The following is a 17,492-nucleotide window of genomic DNA, read 5'->3' on the forward strand; positions in this document are numbered from 1 at the left end:
TGACACTTTATTATGTAGATCAACGATCAATCTCGAATTCATGCGTCTAATATGAGTTATTTGAGAGAGAGAGAGAAAGAGCCGCTCGCATCAATTTTCAACCTAAATCAAATACTTCTCAATACCAATCAGAACAGTACCCTTCATTAATATGATTGCACTTGATGAGAGAAAGAGAGAGGGAGAGAGCTTATGATTCTTTCTTCTTTCATGTCCAATCTGCAGAGAACAAATTTGGTGAAATTTCTTATAGTTTCTTCATAAGAAGCAGACAAGCTCTGTGATAATTGAAAGAAACTTCTGGGGTTCATTCGCTTTCCCAGGTTTCTGCATGATTTACAGTCTCCTACTGGTGGGTTGGCATCTACGGAGTGCGTTATAATATTACACAAGGAAATCTTCCTCGGAAAAGTTTTCTCCCCGAAACTGTGCGGGCCCACACTCACATGCAAAACACTGGCAAAATTTTTCCCGGTAAATTTTTAAAAAGGCCAACCGAATACAATAAAACCGGAGGTTTTAGAAAAGATGCTCCTGGCTCACGGTCATGAGGGAGTTGGAGTAATTTCACCGATGAAATTTTCACTGGAGAAATTTCTCAAACTTTTTAAGTAGAACTTCTCCTACATTTAATCGTGCCCATGGATGCACCGCAGGAAAAAGTAAAAGATTCATTCACTTCCCTGGGCCTGGGGTTGAGATCAGCCACCTTCTGTTTCATACGAAACATTCTTGGTGGTGTTTTACATCAACGTGCTAAAACACTTGGCATCTTAAAATGGTGGGATTTGCACTACTGCTATCACTAAAACCGATGCAACTCATCAAGGCGGAGAAAATGAATCGGCCTTCACACCTCATTCTAGGTGAGAAGGATGAACCTCTCACTCCCCTGGAAGGTACAATACTTGGCAGCTTAATAAAGTATTGCCGTATCACATGACTGTCAATGCATGTTACTGGCCGGCGACCTACGGTCTGATCTGCCGGTAACGGTAAGTTATAACTCGTCAAAGCGTTTTCATTAACGCAAGTACTACTAATCGGAGCACATGAGTTTGTAAATAATTGTAATCCACAGATCTCAAGATCACATGGATCGCTGGACATATGCATGTTCCTGCTGGTACTTGCTTCGTATGATTAACTTCCTTCAATTAATGCGTTTCAGATAAGGAGGAATAGAAAGGAAAGTCACATGGCGTCGCGTCGTGCAAAAAAATTATGAGATATTGATCAAACGTGCTGATTGCTACGAAGGAAACTTAATGTGAAGTTTTCCTTGATTCGCACCTAGCTAGCTAGCATCCCTCTTGAACATGATTGATTTTGTAGTTTTATAGTTTGATCACTATGATGATTTGATATGGGACTGGAGAAACGATGTAGGTACTGTACCTCAAGCCAAGGCCTACCTTGTTCAACATGTGAAGAATGAGCAGAGAAATGCTTATGAAGCATGAGAGACAAATCATGTGAAAACGTGAAGTGACTAGACAAAAAGTACATGAGAACTATCCATCCAGTCTATTATTTCTTGAACCCTTCAGTTGCCGAACAAAACGAAAGCATACAGTGTTGCTTTGACGCAAATTTAAAGTGTGTTTTTTTTTCCCTAACAAAACGTAAGCTGGAAGTATGTTTTTAACATCAACAGTTTGTAACTTCATGTTGGAACAATAAGTGATATTCAGCTTTTAAAAAAGCACATGATTCTTTTATAAAAGTACATGATTTCCGGCTGCAAGTTTGATAAAAGCTTAAGATGATATGCTCTTAGCTTTAGCATAAATATCTTAGCAAAAACCAGGTTAGTTTCTGTCGACGTGGTCTGGATACCGTCCTGAGTTCGAGCCGGAGGTTTAACCCGTTATTTAAACAAGTAAAGCTCAAACGATACAGGCTTAGATGACAAAAGTTCCATATATACATATATAAGATGGGTTTTAACATTTCAACACAAAAGCTAACTTTCGTAGTCAAGTCACCTTGTTGCTTACAAAACGCTTTGGCTTAATGCTCTTTCTTAGAAATTCTATTGAAACTTTTGTACTTAGTTCTGTTTGAGCTTATTAACTGATTCAACCCCAAGAGTTATTGAGCTTAGCCTAGCTGACTCGACTCGAGCTTGAGCTGAGCCCGAACTTATCACATTCTAAGTCACGAGCTGAGCTCAATCGCAGCTTGGCTCTGTACAGTACCCCTACAGTCAGGCAGCCTTTCAAGTGTGATTGCCAGTGGGCACCAAGGTAATATAAGTATTAAACCTTGTCACCATGATTAAGTGCTAAACCAGACCATATGACATCTGTTAAAGTAGTTGCCCGTTTTTTCTTCCATGGACCCAAATGTCGGATTAATTATTGCTCCAAATCAGCTTTAGCATGAACCACTTTTAGGTGGAAATCAATTATCAAGTTCTTCAGATAGTGTTTGATATATATCATAAAAAAAAAAAACCTTGACAAAAGTTGATGCGGCATGGCCATTAAAGCATATAAATTAAGCTTTTGTCGTCATGACCAAAGTACTAAAACGGACCAGATCATAGTTTCTGTTTAACTTTCATGTCTTTTCTCATGGACCCGGATGTCCAAATGAATGATCCAAATGAACAACCATAATCTTGGTAGTTCATGTGATTGTACACTACAACCATCTATGTATAGGACCGTAAATCTGATTTGAATCATAACAATATCCGATACACCACCAGCATTAAACTAGATTTGGATTTACATTCCTTTGAGAACCAGATCCTTCACATCCAACTCATGAAACAAGATATGAATGCCGTTTTCCAAGGCACAGGGATGAATTTATAATAAATAGTGATTTTGAATTTGGGTAGTTGGTGATATCTTTTGGGCTTTTAGCTGAACCACTGACAAAAATAGGCAGGATCCAGACAGAGCAGAATCCGATCAGATACACAGAGGATCCAAACGCATAAAGCCTGTTTCTTTATTGCCTTTTACTTCATATATGAACAAATTCAGAACTGGACCTGCATAAATTCCTCACGGGCCGTTCCATGCCATCTCAGGCCTTTGATATCTGAACCCCTAGAATACTCCTTAGAAATGCACGCCAGATGTTGTCATCCTTATCTTCCTATCCTTTCTCTGATTTCATTGTTTTTTCCTATAGGAAATCAGATCTGATGCAGAAACTGGCATCTGAATCATTGACATCTATCCTATGTTCAGAGTTATTCGATTTTCTTTATGCTAACAATAATCTAAAGGATCCACTTTGTTAAAAGAAAGAAATATGAAGCATGTCAAGTTGTTGCCCCTACATCTATAAGCCTCTGACTGATAGCCTCCTCCATGAAATCTGAGGCTGATAACAGGTTTGAGTAAGGTGAAATCAATTGTTGAAGCGAACAAGGGATTTCATAACTGCGGATTTGTGATTAGCATTAAGTTATAAAAACCATGGATGTGTGACATAATGGACTCATTTGGCAATCTTAACAAATTGTTACTTATAAACCTGTCCAAAAATTGGAGCAAGTTCATGGAATACTGTGTACGAATGTTTTATGAATCTGCTAAGCTTGTAAGATAGGCTCATAAAACATGAACAGTTTGTTACTGTTGTCAAATGGCCCTGATGGGTTGGACCATAGATCCATAGTTTTAATATTCTCTTGAGTTTGTGAGAGTCTTGGATCTCAAATTAGAAGCCATCAAACATAAATCTACGCCTTTATCCTGCCATTCTATTATCTGAGCCTTCTTATAATAATGGTCGTCACAGGAAAAGGAAAAAGAGTTTCTGATAATGTAAACGACCAACTAAATGAAATTCAAGTTCTCATTTCTGATAATGCAAACGACCAACTAAATGAAATTCAAGTTCTCATTCTAATAATGTTGCTTTTTTCCCATCTACGTAGCTGACTTTATTGCTGTTCGCACTTTAGGAGTGCAACAAGCTTTCAAGTCATGTCAGCTCCATCAAAGTAGCTACGTGGACCAGGTAAAGCCTTCAAGTTGATCAAGATCTAGAGTTTAATACCTATGGAGAGCTAACACCTGGCGGGCATGGCCGTCTGGAAGCAGCAACCGGAGAAACTTTCCGGCAGATGAGGAAGGTGCATCTGGAGGCTTCTTCACTGGAGCCAGCGAAGGAAGTAAACATGGTGGTACCCATGTTCTCAAAAGACAAAAAAGTTTGACAAAAAAAGTATGGCGGTCATATCATCACTATTGCTAATGTTTGCACTTGCATGCACCTATGGACGAATGATGAGGAAGACCAAGTCGTAAAGTACACCACAAGGTCTTAAGATCTCCATGTTCATACTGAGACGTGGAAGACATCATCAATCTTTGTATTAGTCATACTATGAACAATCGAACATCCACATCTGAGAAGTTGGAACAGTTGGTCAGAGTGATCATGTGGATTCATATGAGAAGAGATGAAGATGAGATCAAGGGGCACTGGCATGTGCATGTCTGTACTGCATGTCAGTTGTTTACAAAGACATCTATTCAATGAGATGCAGGCTTGGCGTGCTGCCTTCACATTGTCAAATTGCTCATAAATGAATGAGGTTTGAATTCATACTGAGCCGAAGGATCAGTAACCCTTTTGTTTATTGGATTCGACTAAATGAATCTGGTATCGGGTCCATAAACATCCGCACCAGTAAAACTGCAGAAAATACAAATTACATGGGAAACAGACAAACGGTACCTTGGCAATTGGCTGCATATGAGATCTTGGGTACACGAGTTTCGAGTTTGGATCCGGTGCCGGTCCCGCAGAGAAGATTTCCTAGCTTTGAAACAGGAGATTTCAAACGCAGATAAAGAAAGTCCGTCCATTTTCCACCTATGTCACAATGGTACGGGTTCGGGTACGGGTACGACATTTGTTAAAATCTTGGTATGGGAACGGCGACTATTATATATAATTAATTCAAAAAAATAATTATTATATATAATTAAACCACAAGTTGTAACAAAAATTCCAACAAAAAGAAACTCCTAATGAATAAATTATCAATGTTTCATCTTGTTAACGAGACTTTTCATGTTAAAGTAAAAAACAAAAAACAAAAAGTAAAGGACAAGTCATTTTTTTTTCATTTTTTTAGTTATAATGTAGTTTGGATTTGGATCTGACCCGAACCAGATCCAAACGTACCGGGCTGTACGGCGTACCGGTACGTGGTACGCCACCAAATGGGCGTACCACTGTGACATAGTTTGATAAGAAGTCGGGAGATCTTACATCCTAGGATTTTATATCACTGATTGAAGAATTCCTCTGTTGCTAATGTAATAATGGAAACCAAACACGACCCAATCACCCATTAGTGTGATTAAATAAAAAAGGAAAATTTCATTCTTGGGCTAACTTATTTGTTTATAATCTTAAAAAAATGATTATGTGTTGTTAACTTTTAACAAAAAACTTATTTTTTATGTTGAATTGGGAAAATCGTTATCTGGAATATTTTTTAATGTTACATTGTGCAGTCAGAAATTTAAACTTGTCCCGTGTGGCACGTTGAACTGTATCCGTGATCGGGTGAGGCGACTCATAGACCCATACTGGGGTTGACTGGAGTTAGGAAAGGTTGGACCCGATCTGGATGGATCCAGACATAAGTATATAGCGTATATCAGAACCATTTAAAATTGTTTTCTATATATTTTAATAGGGAATTATGTTTGAGGAAAATAAATAATATAGTTTTGGCTGGACATACCAAAGGGAACCAAACTTAGGGCGAAGAAAGATTAGCACGATATAATTATAAGGGCATATTTTTTAATTATCATGACCAAATTATCTCGACAAGATAGTCATGAAACTCAAAGCATATGAACAAATCTCGTGACAACAATCGTTAAAAAGAAAAGGATTCGTGAATTAACAAATAGACAAATAAAAAGTTGGCAAAAAAAAAGTGAAATGTAAAGAAAAACTGAAAGCTAGGAAGTCTCGTTTGTTGGCGTTTATCAGTACCATGGGGTGAACCAGATAGTATCCAAGTTGGACAAAGGTTTGTCAAAACTCTAGTACCCTGATGATTTGGATCTTGTTTCCTTTTCCGGATTGGAACCAGATCTTCCATGTTCTATGATGCTCTTTCTTAAAACAAACTAAAAATATCACTCATCTTTGGATTTTGCTCAAGTAGTCAGATTTTTTTTTTTGTTGGGCACTAAATATATGGTTAACAAATTTTTAATTGACCATGTAGCAGTGACTTGGATCTCATGGAGTTACCTATATAACTGAACCCAAGTTCATCCAAGTTTCAACATTGAATTAAGGTTTCAAAGAGTGGGCTGGATAAGACCCCACCCGCCTCCGCCCCTGGTGCTTTGGGATCCAAAGTGTTTTGCTTTATACATAATCATAAGCTTTATCAGGAAAGAGTGTATGCTTCAGATGTGTCCACTTTGGACATGCAGAACTGAGCATTTCCTTGCAACTTTTTACACGAAGTTCTAAATTCCAGAAAAAGTTTTGATCCAAACCGGATTATACTAAATCTGTTTAAATGATGAGATCCAAACACATACCATGATTTTCCAATTAGTAGTAATATTTCTTCCACGTTTGGTCCTTCTTCATTCCGCAGATTGTTCTTTTCTTTTAGATAATATTTTGGAACTCAAGATATTCAACCTGTCTTATTTTAAAAATGGCAGATAATTGGTCACAACCGCAAGGGTTGCATTCTTGATGTAAATGGCCAGGGTTTACATCAAGAGGTGTACTGTAACTGGGCAGCAAGGTGGCTCACACTCAAGAGATCCAAAGGTTCAAATCCTATGATGTTGTCATGTTTCAATGTGTTAATCTTATTGGCTACAAACAATGGCAAACATGATACCTAAGTTGAAGGACATACTGTACAAGTTTTTAAGCAAGGTAGAAGTTTGAACGCATAAAGGAATATGACCTTGAAACTTTTATGCTAAAGGTGGTTTTCCTCTAAGTAAACATTAAAATGAATGGTTTGGGTTTAGGTTAACTAACTCATAACCAAATTCAACTTAATTGGACCTTACACAACCAGATTCAGATTTACAATAAGACTTAAAACTTTTTCCAGAAACTGAATTTTGACTTTACCATCACAAGTTTTGATATTTATAATGCAACTTAACGTCAATCAGATCTTTATCAAATACCATTTGAATAGATCTGACTGAGATTCATACTTGTCTATGAAACTGAATATCAACTTTGGGTCTGATTGGTAATTGGAACTTAATTGCTTTACTAAATTTATAAAATGGATTCGAACTGTATCAGTAATCTGATATATACCAATCCATTTACATTCCTAGTTGCTGTAGCATGTCATGGCTGTTAAAGAACAGTTAAAATTTTGAGTTTAAGTTGGTGTAGCATTCTAACTTGATCTTTTTTCTGGATAACTTAGCCTTGCAAATCAAACAGCAAAGAAAAAAGTTATGGATAATATTGGCTAAGCAGTCAATCAATATATATAAATGATAGCACACCAGAAAGGAAAGCCTGAAAACGAGGGTATTTGTATAAAGGAAAGAAAGTGCAGTTTAACAGGGTGCACCAAATAACCATCAAGAGTTTCGAAGAGCTGAACACTTATAAACAGAAGATGTTAATTTTTAAGCAAAGCAACGTCAAGAGTTAAACGTCGGAGATGCATCTCTGGCATTGTTTGATGGGCATCTGCTCAGGCCCAGATTGCCAATCAAAAAGTAAGATTCGAAAAGTACACAGAAATTAAAAGAAAAGCAGATTCATTAGCGCTGATGACTCAGAAAGGGGCACATCTGTAGCAGATCCATTACTAATCATCAAAGGTTCACTACTTCATTGCATGCATGTGCGTTCTGGTAACAATCAAATCGAAGATAAGATCGTGATATTCAATTTCAGGAAGAATGTCAGACAGCATCGATTTGGATAATATGAGGCTGAGTGCAACAATGTGCTGAAGGAAATGCTTAATTGCTGTCAGTATTCAATTGTGTTTTCTTCACTGTTTGCAACGGTTGTTATCACAGGAGATCCGGAAAGCGCCAAACACCGGCTATATCACTGTGCTCATCTAAAATAGATGAAGGTACAAATTCTATGGATGGAAAAGGCGAGGCCAATAGTAAGACTATTTTGACAGAACCTATGAACTTTTGGTTTCCTTCCACTTTGAGAAGTTGCAGAATCTGCAGCACCTGCCAATTGTCCCAACAAACTCGCAACCCTTAAATGCTAAAGTCCATAGGGCTGGTGAAAAAACATTAAAATTATGGCAGAAGGCAGACAGAACTACTCGTGTGTCTTCTATTTGCTTCCAGTATAACATCAACATCAAGTTCCAACAGAACCTGAAAATACAGTGCTTCTTGGTATACGAGCCATCTTGGTTGAACGAAGGAGATAGACAGATATCAGTTGATTTATGCCAGTGAAAACTTGCAAACAACACAATTTTCAGACTGTTTACAGTGTAGATACAAATGATTATCCTCATTTCCCGTTCCCTATCAGTTTGAGAATTATAATACAACTCAGCAAGTAAACCTTAAACATTAATTAGTTTTCACTTTTTCAGGATCGCACATCCAGGATCCACCATCAAGTCAGATTATCTGAATCCTTCTATCATGAGAATCAAATTGGAACTGGGAGGACTAACCTTAGTGTGGAAACAACGTGTCATGCTCAGCACGTCCGGCACTGAAGTGTATGCTTTCTCGGGTTATAATAATCCAGCAGACTCGCGGCATGCCGCATCACTCTTGGCAACAGCAACCATTCTTTGAACTGGTACCATTCAGCAATGCAGCTTGCCGTTTCCCTCACATGAGGTGGCCTACCTCGTCTAGTTCCTGCCTTTCATAGAAAGATGCGAAAGTGAGAAGCGAAAAATATTCTGAGAAAGACGTTCCTTAATGATATCAGATTGACAGACACCAGAGCAAAGAGCAGCCATATACAACTAAAAACAATTAGAATGAAGATAACAGCTCTTTGTGTTTCTGTCAACTCACGAAGTGGAAAAGCAAAAAAAAGCAAAAGCCATTGAATCAACGCCATCCAATTAGAAACTGAAAGCCTGGAACAAGTAAAACTTGCAACAAGTAGTGCACCAGTGTGACAGAGAAAAACAAATACAAGGCAAGAAAGAGATCAAGTCTCTCCTAGGCAAGGAGAGAAAAGTTTAGCGGCCTTGAATAATTTCAAGGATACCTCCCCTCATCAAAATTACAGAAAAGCTTGATGAAATGTAACCTCCCCATTCCATTGATTTGCCCCGAAGACAGGATAATGAGCAAGAAATTTCATACATATTTATAGGTGTGGGTTCAGCAAGGACATGAAAGTCAAACCATCTTTTCCAAAAGTGTCAAGTGCAGGACACTAGAGTTCTATAGTTCACATGGTAGAAAACATGCTTTAGATGGAGACACTTTTCCAAAAGCATTGACAGATGATGGCTCTGTCACCAAATACTAAACTAGAGAAGACCAAATTTTGCAGATAAACCTAACAAAGGCAAATGTTAACTAAACAATGATAGACATAAGTGTAGGCCTAGATTTAAAAAAAAAACACACACACACACACATAAGGCCTTGTTTCCCCACTATTAAAGGTGTTTTAGAATGTTTAATGGATAGATCGCTTGGGAACCATGCGCCCAGTGATTGCTATAACTAAATTCATATTGTTATCGATGTTCCATGAAACCATTCTCAGAAAAATCAAAAGTTTCCTCACTGACTTTTATTGGTGCCTCTCCATAAATAACAACAGTCAATCCTGAAGCAAAAGACCAAATAAATTAGCTTCTCAATTTCTAATGCGAGACCAGTGGTGCCAAAGCCAGGACAATGACACAAATTGCAGATAATATTTTGTGGTCCACTGAAATGAAAAATTTGAGTAAAGAGTATCAAAGATAGTTAAAAGACCCAACGAGATGTGTACTCACTCTGCTAGTGGCAATGTGAATCAGGAATCCCATTCACTAGCCTTAGAGGAAAAAAATGTAGTAAATCATTCAGAATTTCTAGGACATATCCAACCACTAGTATCATTGCATTCAACAATTCTGTAGTCGTGTTTGCACGTATGCGTCTGTATGCTTGCATATATTTTTATGCATGTACATCATCACCATCGTATACTCTCTGTTTGAGCGTTAGCCGTTAGCAACAACGTGCTCTTAGCTCGCATGCCTATTACCTATGCATTTCAAGTGTCTTTCCTGAAAATATCACAAGCAACCTGAATCCAATTCATGAATCTTCTCTTCCCCTCAGCCACAGAGATCATCCTTCCATACAATCGAACTGAAGTCCTACAAATCAAAAGTGAATGATGTTGCACCAACTGAGCTAACAATATAACATCAATTATGCCATTTAATTACTTGAAGCATGCTGACTGTTCACCTATTAAACCTATCCCGCCTCGCACTGCATCTCTCAGATATGCATCTACATCCTGGTCCTCTACAACCACCATACCTGACGTCCTTTATACACATATTTTCCATCATACTATCAGCCAACAGTAAACATGCTTCTTTGAATCCATAACTTGAAACAGAGTTTTTCAAACTTATAATTGTTAACCCTTCTGGATATTCTAGTCCTATCAAACTTCTCAAGATACAATAAACAAAATGTCCAATTTATTCTTAAGTGCCTTAAATAAAGTTTTTCCAGGACAGGTGAATTACTAATGGCACAAGAACTAGTACATCGTCTACAAAATGCGAAGGCCATGTGCGCATTGTTACTTGTATCAGACCTGCAGCTGATTCAAACTCAAACCAAGAAATAGTAGAAAATTAACCTGAAATTTTGAACACCAATCACTTCTACCATGTAAAAGTTATTGCTAGCATACTACTATCACCTAACTGATTAAGAATGAGCCTTTAAATGGGTACTTGGATGCGCCCATTTATCCAGAAATACCCATTAACTACTGCACCTAAAGGATTCCAATTTGTCCACGTTTTTCTGGAACGATTGGGTGAAAAGAATCTCAGGGAAAAGGGGGGGAATTAACATACCAGCATCTAGGCGGCCTTTTCAGAGAGCCGCTCAATGCCTTCTTTTGCCTCGGCAAATAACGGATCAACCTGTAGCGCGTCCTCAAAAGCCTGCCTGGCCTCGTCCACCATTCCTTTCCTTTCATAGCAAGATCCCAACAGGCAGAACGCCCTGACGTTCTTCGGGCTAAGCTTTACGGCCTCCTGCAGATCGGAAACTGCCGAATCAATCTTCCTCCGGCGAATTCCCTGAGTTGAAGATGATGACGATGATGGTGGAGGCGATGACGAGGAGCTCAGGAGGAGGTCTGCCCTCTTGTAGAAGGCATCGCCCTTCTCCTGTGCGGAAAGGGACCGTACGGCCGGGGGGAGGAGGGCGGCATCAAGCGAGCGGAGGGCGGCGGAGCGGTGACCCTGGATATCAAGGGCAAGGGCCTTGAGGATGTGGGAGGCGGCGTCGCGGGGGTCGAGGGCGATGGCGCGGTCGGCCTCGTCGATGGCGTCGCGGGCGAGAGAGCGCGCCGTCGACGAGTGCGCGGGGGCGGCGCGGGCTCGGGCAAGGTGCTGGGCGCCCTGGACGAAGTGGCGCTTGGCCTGCACCCTCGTCCGGCTCCTGCTCCTCAAGATCGAGGCAAGTCCCCGCCCCGGCAGACGGTTCATGAAGGCCACCAACAAGAGCGCCAAGACCACCACTCCCGCCTGCACCACCAATTCCATCGTCCCCATTGTCTCTTCCCCTTCTCTCTCTCTTCCTCCTCCTCCTCCTCCTCCTTCACAGTAATGACAATCTTCAAATGGGTAGCTTCAGTCCTCCAGTAAAAGCCTGTAACCATCATCATCCCACTCCACTCTCCACCAGCTGCCTACACTATACATACTTGTTTTTAGTTTAATAAAAAAACGGCCTTTCAAAATATCATCCGAAAAAATTACCATATGTATATTATTAAAGTTGCACCATTTTTTCTTTTTTTTTTTTAAACGGTTTAACGTATCCCAAAACACAGTTCTTATTATTATTAAGAGCTTTTGAGTGGCAACCCGTATGAGAAGAGGCTCAGATTGCTTTGGGACCTGCAAAAAAGCGAACACTCGTATCTTAAAATCGCATCCACTGACGCAAATTGATGAGAGAGCTTTCACTCTACCCTCTCACTTGTTTCCCTCTCTTTTTCTTTTTAATTGACATACGTAAATTGAAAATGATTTACTTTCCTTTGTATTTGTGTAGCATGATAGTGCAAACAGATATGAAACTTAGTGTCAACGGTACCAAGTTCATGTTTAACTATTTTTATATTTGTTTTTTTGTTTTATCCTACCACCTCCATAACATAACAAAAGAACTAAAATACTTGAACTCATTTCAAAAAACTGGGCTTCTGCTTCACTCATTTACAAATTAGACGAGTTTGAGCTTACAAATATGCGAACAAGTCGAGTTCGAGTTTCAAGAACTTGACTTATTTATACTCGACTCGACTTGCACCAGTCTTTTATATAATATTGCCAAAAACCAGTTCACCAAGTAATCAGTTTTAATTTTGAGGGTAAAAACAAATTTTCACAAGTTAACGCTTACACGAGTTAAACGAGTTACATGAGCTAAACGAACTAATGCTTACACAAGTTCAACGAGTTAATGCTTACATGAGTTAACACATAAACAAGTTAAATGAGTTAAACTAGTCTAGTTCGATCTCAATTTTGTGTAGTCGAGCTCAAGCTCGAGTTTATTGAGCTGAGCCGAGCTTCGGCTGGCTCAGCTTAGGTTCGACTCAGCTCGTGTGTAGCCCTAATGATACACAATAAGGATAAATTAATACTTCAAATCCATGATTCACAATAGTAGGTTCAAACCATGCATGATTGGCAAATTCAGCACTTTGGGCATAAACCTATCCTTGGGTTTCTTTAGCCATAGTTAGCAACTTACCATAATGTACCAAACTGAAGTCATGTCATATAAAAACAAATTTTATGTGACTCTGTTAAGTTATTCTCTCCTGATTGGAAGGGAAACAACTTTATTTTAGATTGCAAATGGGTAGGACTTAGTTTGTGATGGTATCATTTTCTTTCATATGGAATTCGATTCGGAGCCAAATATTTTTCTGATCTGGATTACACCCGACACTGTTTTTCAGCGACAAAGACAGCATATAAAGAGTGACATGTATCTGATTCAGATCCAAATATCTAAAAGAAAACTCTTACAAATGTTTTGGTGCAAATCTGGGAAACGAATCCTATTTTAGTTCAAACCAGAGCGTTATTTCAACTTTAACGAATACGACCCGAATCCGAGACGGTTTATGTCCCTCCTTAGCCAGTAAGGACACAGTTTTACAGAGAAGCTCCTAGTTTTCCAAGCTTGGGAGCCTCGACCTCTGCACGCTTTGATGGTGGCGTCACGGCTTAGATCAGCGGCCATGAACTCTGGTAAAGGCGACCGCCATGGTGTCGCCATCCCCTGGACATGGTCGAGTCTAACTGAAGAAATTTCATCTATAAAAAACGAAAGAGCAAGAAAGGCAGATAACAAAGAAAGAGCCACAGAGTGAGAACAGAGGAAAGGAAAAGAGAGAGGAATCTGCATGTCGTCGACCATGGGGAGGTGCCAAACCGTCTGGCTCCGGCCTTGCCGTGGATTCTGGGGACCTGCAGTGGAGAAAGAGTCCCCGGGTTGTGTCACGGCTAGTGGGAAGTGCCAACCTCTCCGTCTCCGTCGTCGCCTCGGACGCCAGTGCCGCACCAACCAGCCTTTACCTGCAAACAACGCTGCAGTTTCGGGTGCCAACAAGGGGGAGACCAGCGTACAGCCGCCGGAGCACCAGTGTTCGCCGCCATGGCAGTTCCGCCGGTGCGATGCCGGCTACCCCTGCGGCTGGTCTCCTGCTTTCCGTCCGATGCAACACTGGGCTTTCCAGGAGCCACCACCACAAGCGCAGGATGCAGCGCAGACCGCCGCTGCGGTTCCGGCATCGTGGCCTCCCGGCTGGAATCATGCCTGTCGCCGCCGCTTCCGGCAGCGGGCATTGCCGTCAGGTTGGAGCCATACGTCCTTAATATGAAGCTCATCTTTTTCTCTCTTCATATTCCTGCTTGTCATCTTTTTTTTCCCAATTCAAATGAAAGAGGTTAATTTTTTATTTTATTTTTTTCGTTCCTTCCTTGTGAAGCCGCCGAAGATGTGGAGGGAAACGCTGCCGCGCCTGCCGAAGCCGATGGCGGCAAGTGATTCTCTGACGTGCTTGGCGTAGCAGACTATAGCGATGACGGCGCCGGTGTTCTTGCCGGATTCTGGCGACTCCATCTTCTGTGTTTCTCTTCTTTGTTAGGAATGCCTTGCTGCAAGGCACACGTAGCACTACCGGTGTTCATGCGTATCGTGACTCTTACATGAACAGCTCTCCTGCCCTGTACGCCTCTGCGTATGTATGTGTGTCCGCGCGATCTTGCGCTCGTAGTGTAGTCGAGAATACAAAGTTTGAACTTGAAAAATAAAAATATGAAATGTTCTTTTCTTCATATCTTCCGTTCTTTGTTCGCTGACATCTCTTGTTTGTTTCCAACAAAATCTGCTTTTGATAAATTTAACAAGAAGAACATACTTGATCATAGCAGCAAACCAACAAAACAATGTCACCAAGGCCTTTCGCAATCGGTTCGACAAATAATAAGTCCAAAACCTCCGCCCTTGTCTCCATCCTTCAAATTCAAGTTCGAGATTGCATTTTTTACTGCTTCGACGTGACACCCTTTTTATCTTTTGTCTTCTCTTTTCTTTGTAGTGATCTAAACCCCATCTAAAATGTCAATCCCTCAAACAAATGATTCAGTAAATTTGAGTAACATATTTTGAAAGCAGAAATAAAGAAAAATATGTAAAAATCAAAAGAATAACAAGTAAGAAACCCAATGTCCTCTCATTTTTTATCCCACTTTTCCCTTTTTCCTACGTCTACCGCAGAGGCGTTGGCTTGATAGGGTTCTCCATCATTTTTTCCCCTTACCCCTTCCTCTCTTTGAGTAGCTGTCGAGGAAGCAACGAAGGGCGTCAGGTGGGGCTTGACGCTGTAACTTTGTCCGACCAAGTCTGATTCCTTCTCCGTCTTCACTTGCCAACTTAGTTTTTATTCTTTACACAAAGGGATCCGTAAGACGTTTAGAGCTGATTTTGTTGAGGAATCTTCATAATATATAGCTTTCATCTTGTTAAAGCTATTATCTAGATTAAGCCTTCCTCTGTCTAATTATATATTCTCCCTCTGTTCTTAATGGTTGTACACGGGAACCCAAACATTTGAGCTTTAACCTGAGCTGGTTCACTTTTAACAGTTTACAACTGTATAAGCGAGAAGGATGAATATTTTGAAAAACTCCAAGGCCAAGGATAGACATGGGGATGGAGAATCTAATATTGGTATCCCAATAAACTATCCTTAAGGTAGCAGTTTCCATACAATACCGGATTAGTGGCACTCAGAAAGCGGCGAGACCCAACGTTATCGTGACAGATGGCCATCTTTAAAAGTGTCCATATTCTAGAGCTGCCGCCGTGAAGGCAACCGAGCAAGTCCTTCCGGCGTCTGCCGTCACGGCTTACCGCAGCACCACCACGATCTCGACGCTACACCTGCGGCCCAAAGTCTCTCTATAAAGTGACGGAACCGACGAGCATTCTCAACGTGGGAAGATCGCAATAGAGAGAGAGAGAGAGAGATCAGGTCCTTCCTTCTGCGATTCATCAATATGGGAGGGTGCCATTGGCGCGGACCTTGCCATGGCTGGTCCATGGGTTGCCATCGATCCGGCTGCGGGTGGGGCCAAACTTACAACTTCAACCACCACGGATGTCCCTCCAGTTGTCCGCCTCCTTCTTATCCGAAGTATCAGTATCCTGAACAAGCAGCGGCGGCGGCGTACCCTCCTCCGGCCCCTCCAGGTACCGACCGTATATGTTTCTCTTTTCCAGGTTTAGCGCAGTGAGAGAGGGATCCTGCTCATCATGGTAATGTTTTTGAGTTTTTTCTTCTCGACTGATGTAGTTAAAGAAGCCCGGCAGCGCGACTCCGGAGGCCTTGATGGCACGCGCTGACCCTACTGATCAGCTTAGCATTGCAGGCTCTTGCCGGATTCTGGCCGCCGGATTCTGGCCGCCGGGTTCCTCGTCTGTCCGTCGTCTCCTTCGTGTTGTTTGGAGTTGTGGACTTTCCATTGGTTTCGTTGCCGCAACGTACAGACTCTGTGCAATATATGTGCCACGACGACGAAAAATGCCTGTCGTTAATTAAAAAAAAAACACTTTTTGCATGAATAAAAAATTCAAAAAAAAAATATAATGTTTTGAAATTCGATGGAGCTCGTTGGTGAGTCTGTAAACGAAGATCGTTATGAGTAATCGAATAAGTTGAGGGGTAAAAAAATGTGTTCATCATTTTGTTGTTGCTCATATCAATGTCTTATTCGTGTTGTTCTCTTACTATTATTTCATATATATTATCTTCGTTTTACACATATGTTGTTATCTCCTACCTCTTATTTCATAAAAGAATGTCATTTTTCATACCTTTCATACACCGTATGAGATAACGATAAAAATATAAATTAACGACAATGGTATAAATGTTTTTTGTGCACATTCAATATTAAGACATTAAAGTCAATATGTATATTGATACTAGCATTCATATTTTTAAATTAAAATGATGTTCCTAGTGTAACTAATTAAATGTGTAAATGGAGAATATTTATGACTTATAAAATATTCGGCAATTGGCTGACATCTTAGCAGTTTAATTGTTCCGGTAAAATCCAAATCCTCTAAGCATTGAAGTTAAATAAAAATCAAATTCCATATATGTAAAACTCTAAGGAGTATTTGGATGACAATGTTAAACTCCATATATGTAAATCTCTCTCTCTCTTTGTCCTTGTAAAAGGTTCACACATGGCCATGGAAAAGAATGTTGATCAAGCGATGTTTCCAGTTCGTGCAGGATAGCAAACAACTTATGTCATCGGTCTTCAAACTATAGAAAGGGCGCAGATATCATTTGAAAACCAAAGTGTGAATAAAAAAAACTCGTAATATATTTCTCTTGAAAAACTTTTATATGACGAAGAATATAAGAAAGAAGAATAATCTTAATTTGTTTACATAGGGTTGGTCGAAGCCACTTACAAGATTTTTGTCGACCACCCAAAACAAACAATTTCATTACATACACTTAAGACTGAATTGGAGGGTGCTTCATAATAAGTGAATACTAAATCATAAACCAAAGACTCAACATACATAAAATAAATACATAAAGCAAAGGACTATATGGACTATTGGTCACAAGAAAACAGACTTCCCCTCTTCAAGTCATGTGTCGTCCTGGTGCGGGTTGTTTCGTAGTAGAGTTTGAGTTCCAACGGGTAGTGATGCTTAATACTAAATGGATGCTCT

At 40.1% G+C, this 17,492-nt stretch overlaps 2 protein-coding genes across 3 annotated transcripts; one reads left to right on the forward strand and one right to left on the reverse strand.

Moving 5' to 3' along the window:
• Window positions 1-8,435: 8,435 nt before the first annotated feature.
• Window positions 8,436-11,883, reverse strand: LOC116252163 (uncharacterized). 2 transcript variants are annotated; one of them, XM_031626264.2, is made up of 2 exons: window positions 11,057-11,883; window positions 8,436-8,862 (listed from the first exon to the last, which is right to left on the reverse strand). In XM_031626264.2, exon 1 carries the CDS (start codon window positions 11,759-11,761, stop codon window positions 11,063-11,065), a length of 699 nt encoding a protein of 232 aa, XP_031482124.1. In that variant the 5' UTR covers window positions 11,762-11,883; the 3' UTR covers window positions 8,436-8,862; window positions 11,057-11,062. The 2 variants fall into 2 exon arrangements, with proteins under 2 accessions (XP_031482124.1, XP_031482123.1); XM_031626263.2 differs by having other exon boundaries at window positions 8,436-8,858; window positions 11,057-11,882.
• A 1,693-nt stretch (window positions 11,884-13,576) lies between these two features.
• Window positions 13,577-14,517, forward strand: LOC116253445 (uncharacterized). Its single transcript, XM_031628267.2, has 2 exons — window positions 13,577-14,083; window positions 14,218-14,517. Exons 1-2 carry the CDS (start codon window positions 13,633-13,635, stop codon window positions 14,274-14,276), a joined length of 510 nt encoding a protein of 169 aa, XP_031484127.1. The 5' UTR covers window positions 13,577-13,632; the 3' UTR covers window positions 14,277-14,517.
• The last annotated feature ends 2,975 nt before the right edge of the window (window positions 14,518-17,492 follow it).

The sequence above is a fragment of the Nymphaea colorata genome, chromosome 4 (genome assembly GCF_008831285.2).
Source record: "Nymphaea colorata isolate Beijing-Zhang1983 chromosome 4, ASM883128v2, whole genome shotgun sequence".
Taxonomy (NCBI): Eukaryota; Viridiplantae; Streptophyta; class Magnoliopsida; order Nymphaeales; family Nymphaeaceae; genus Nymphaea; species Nymphaea colorata.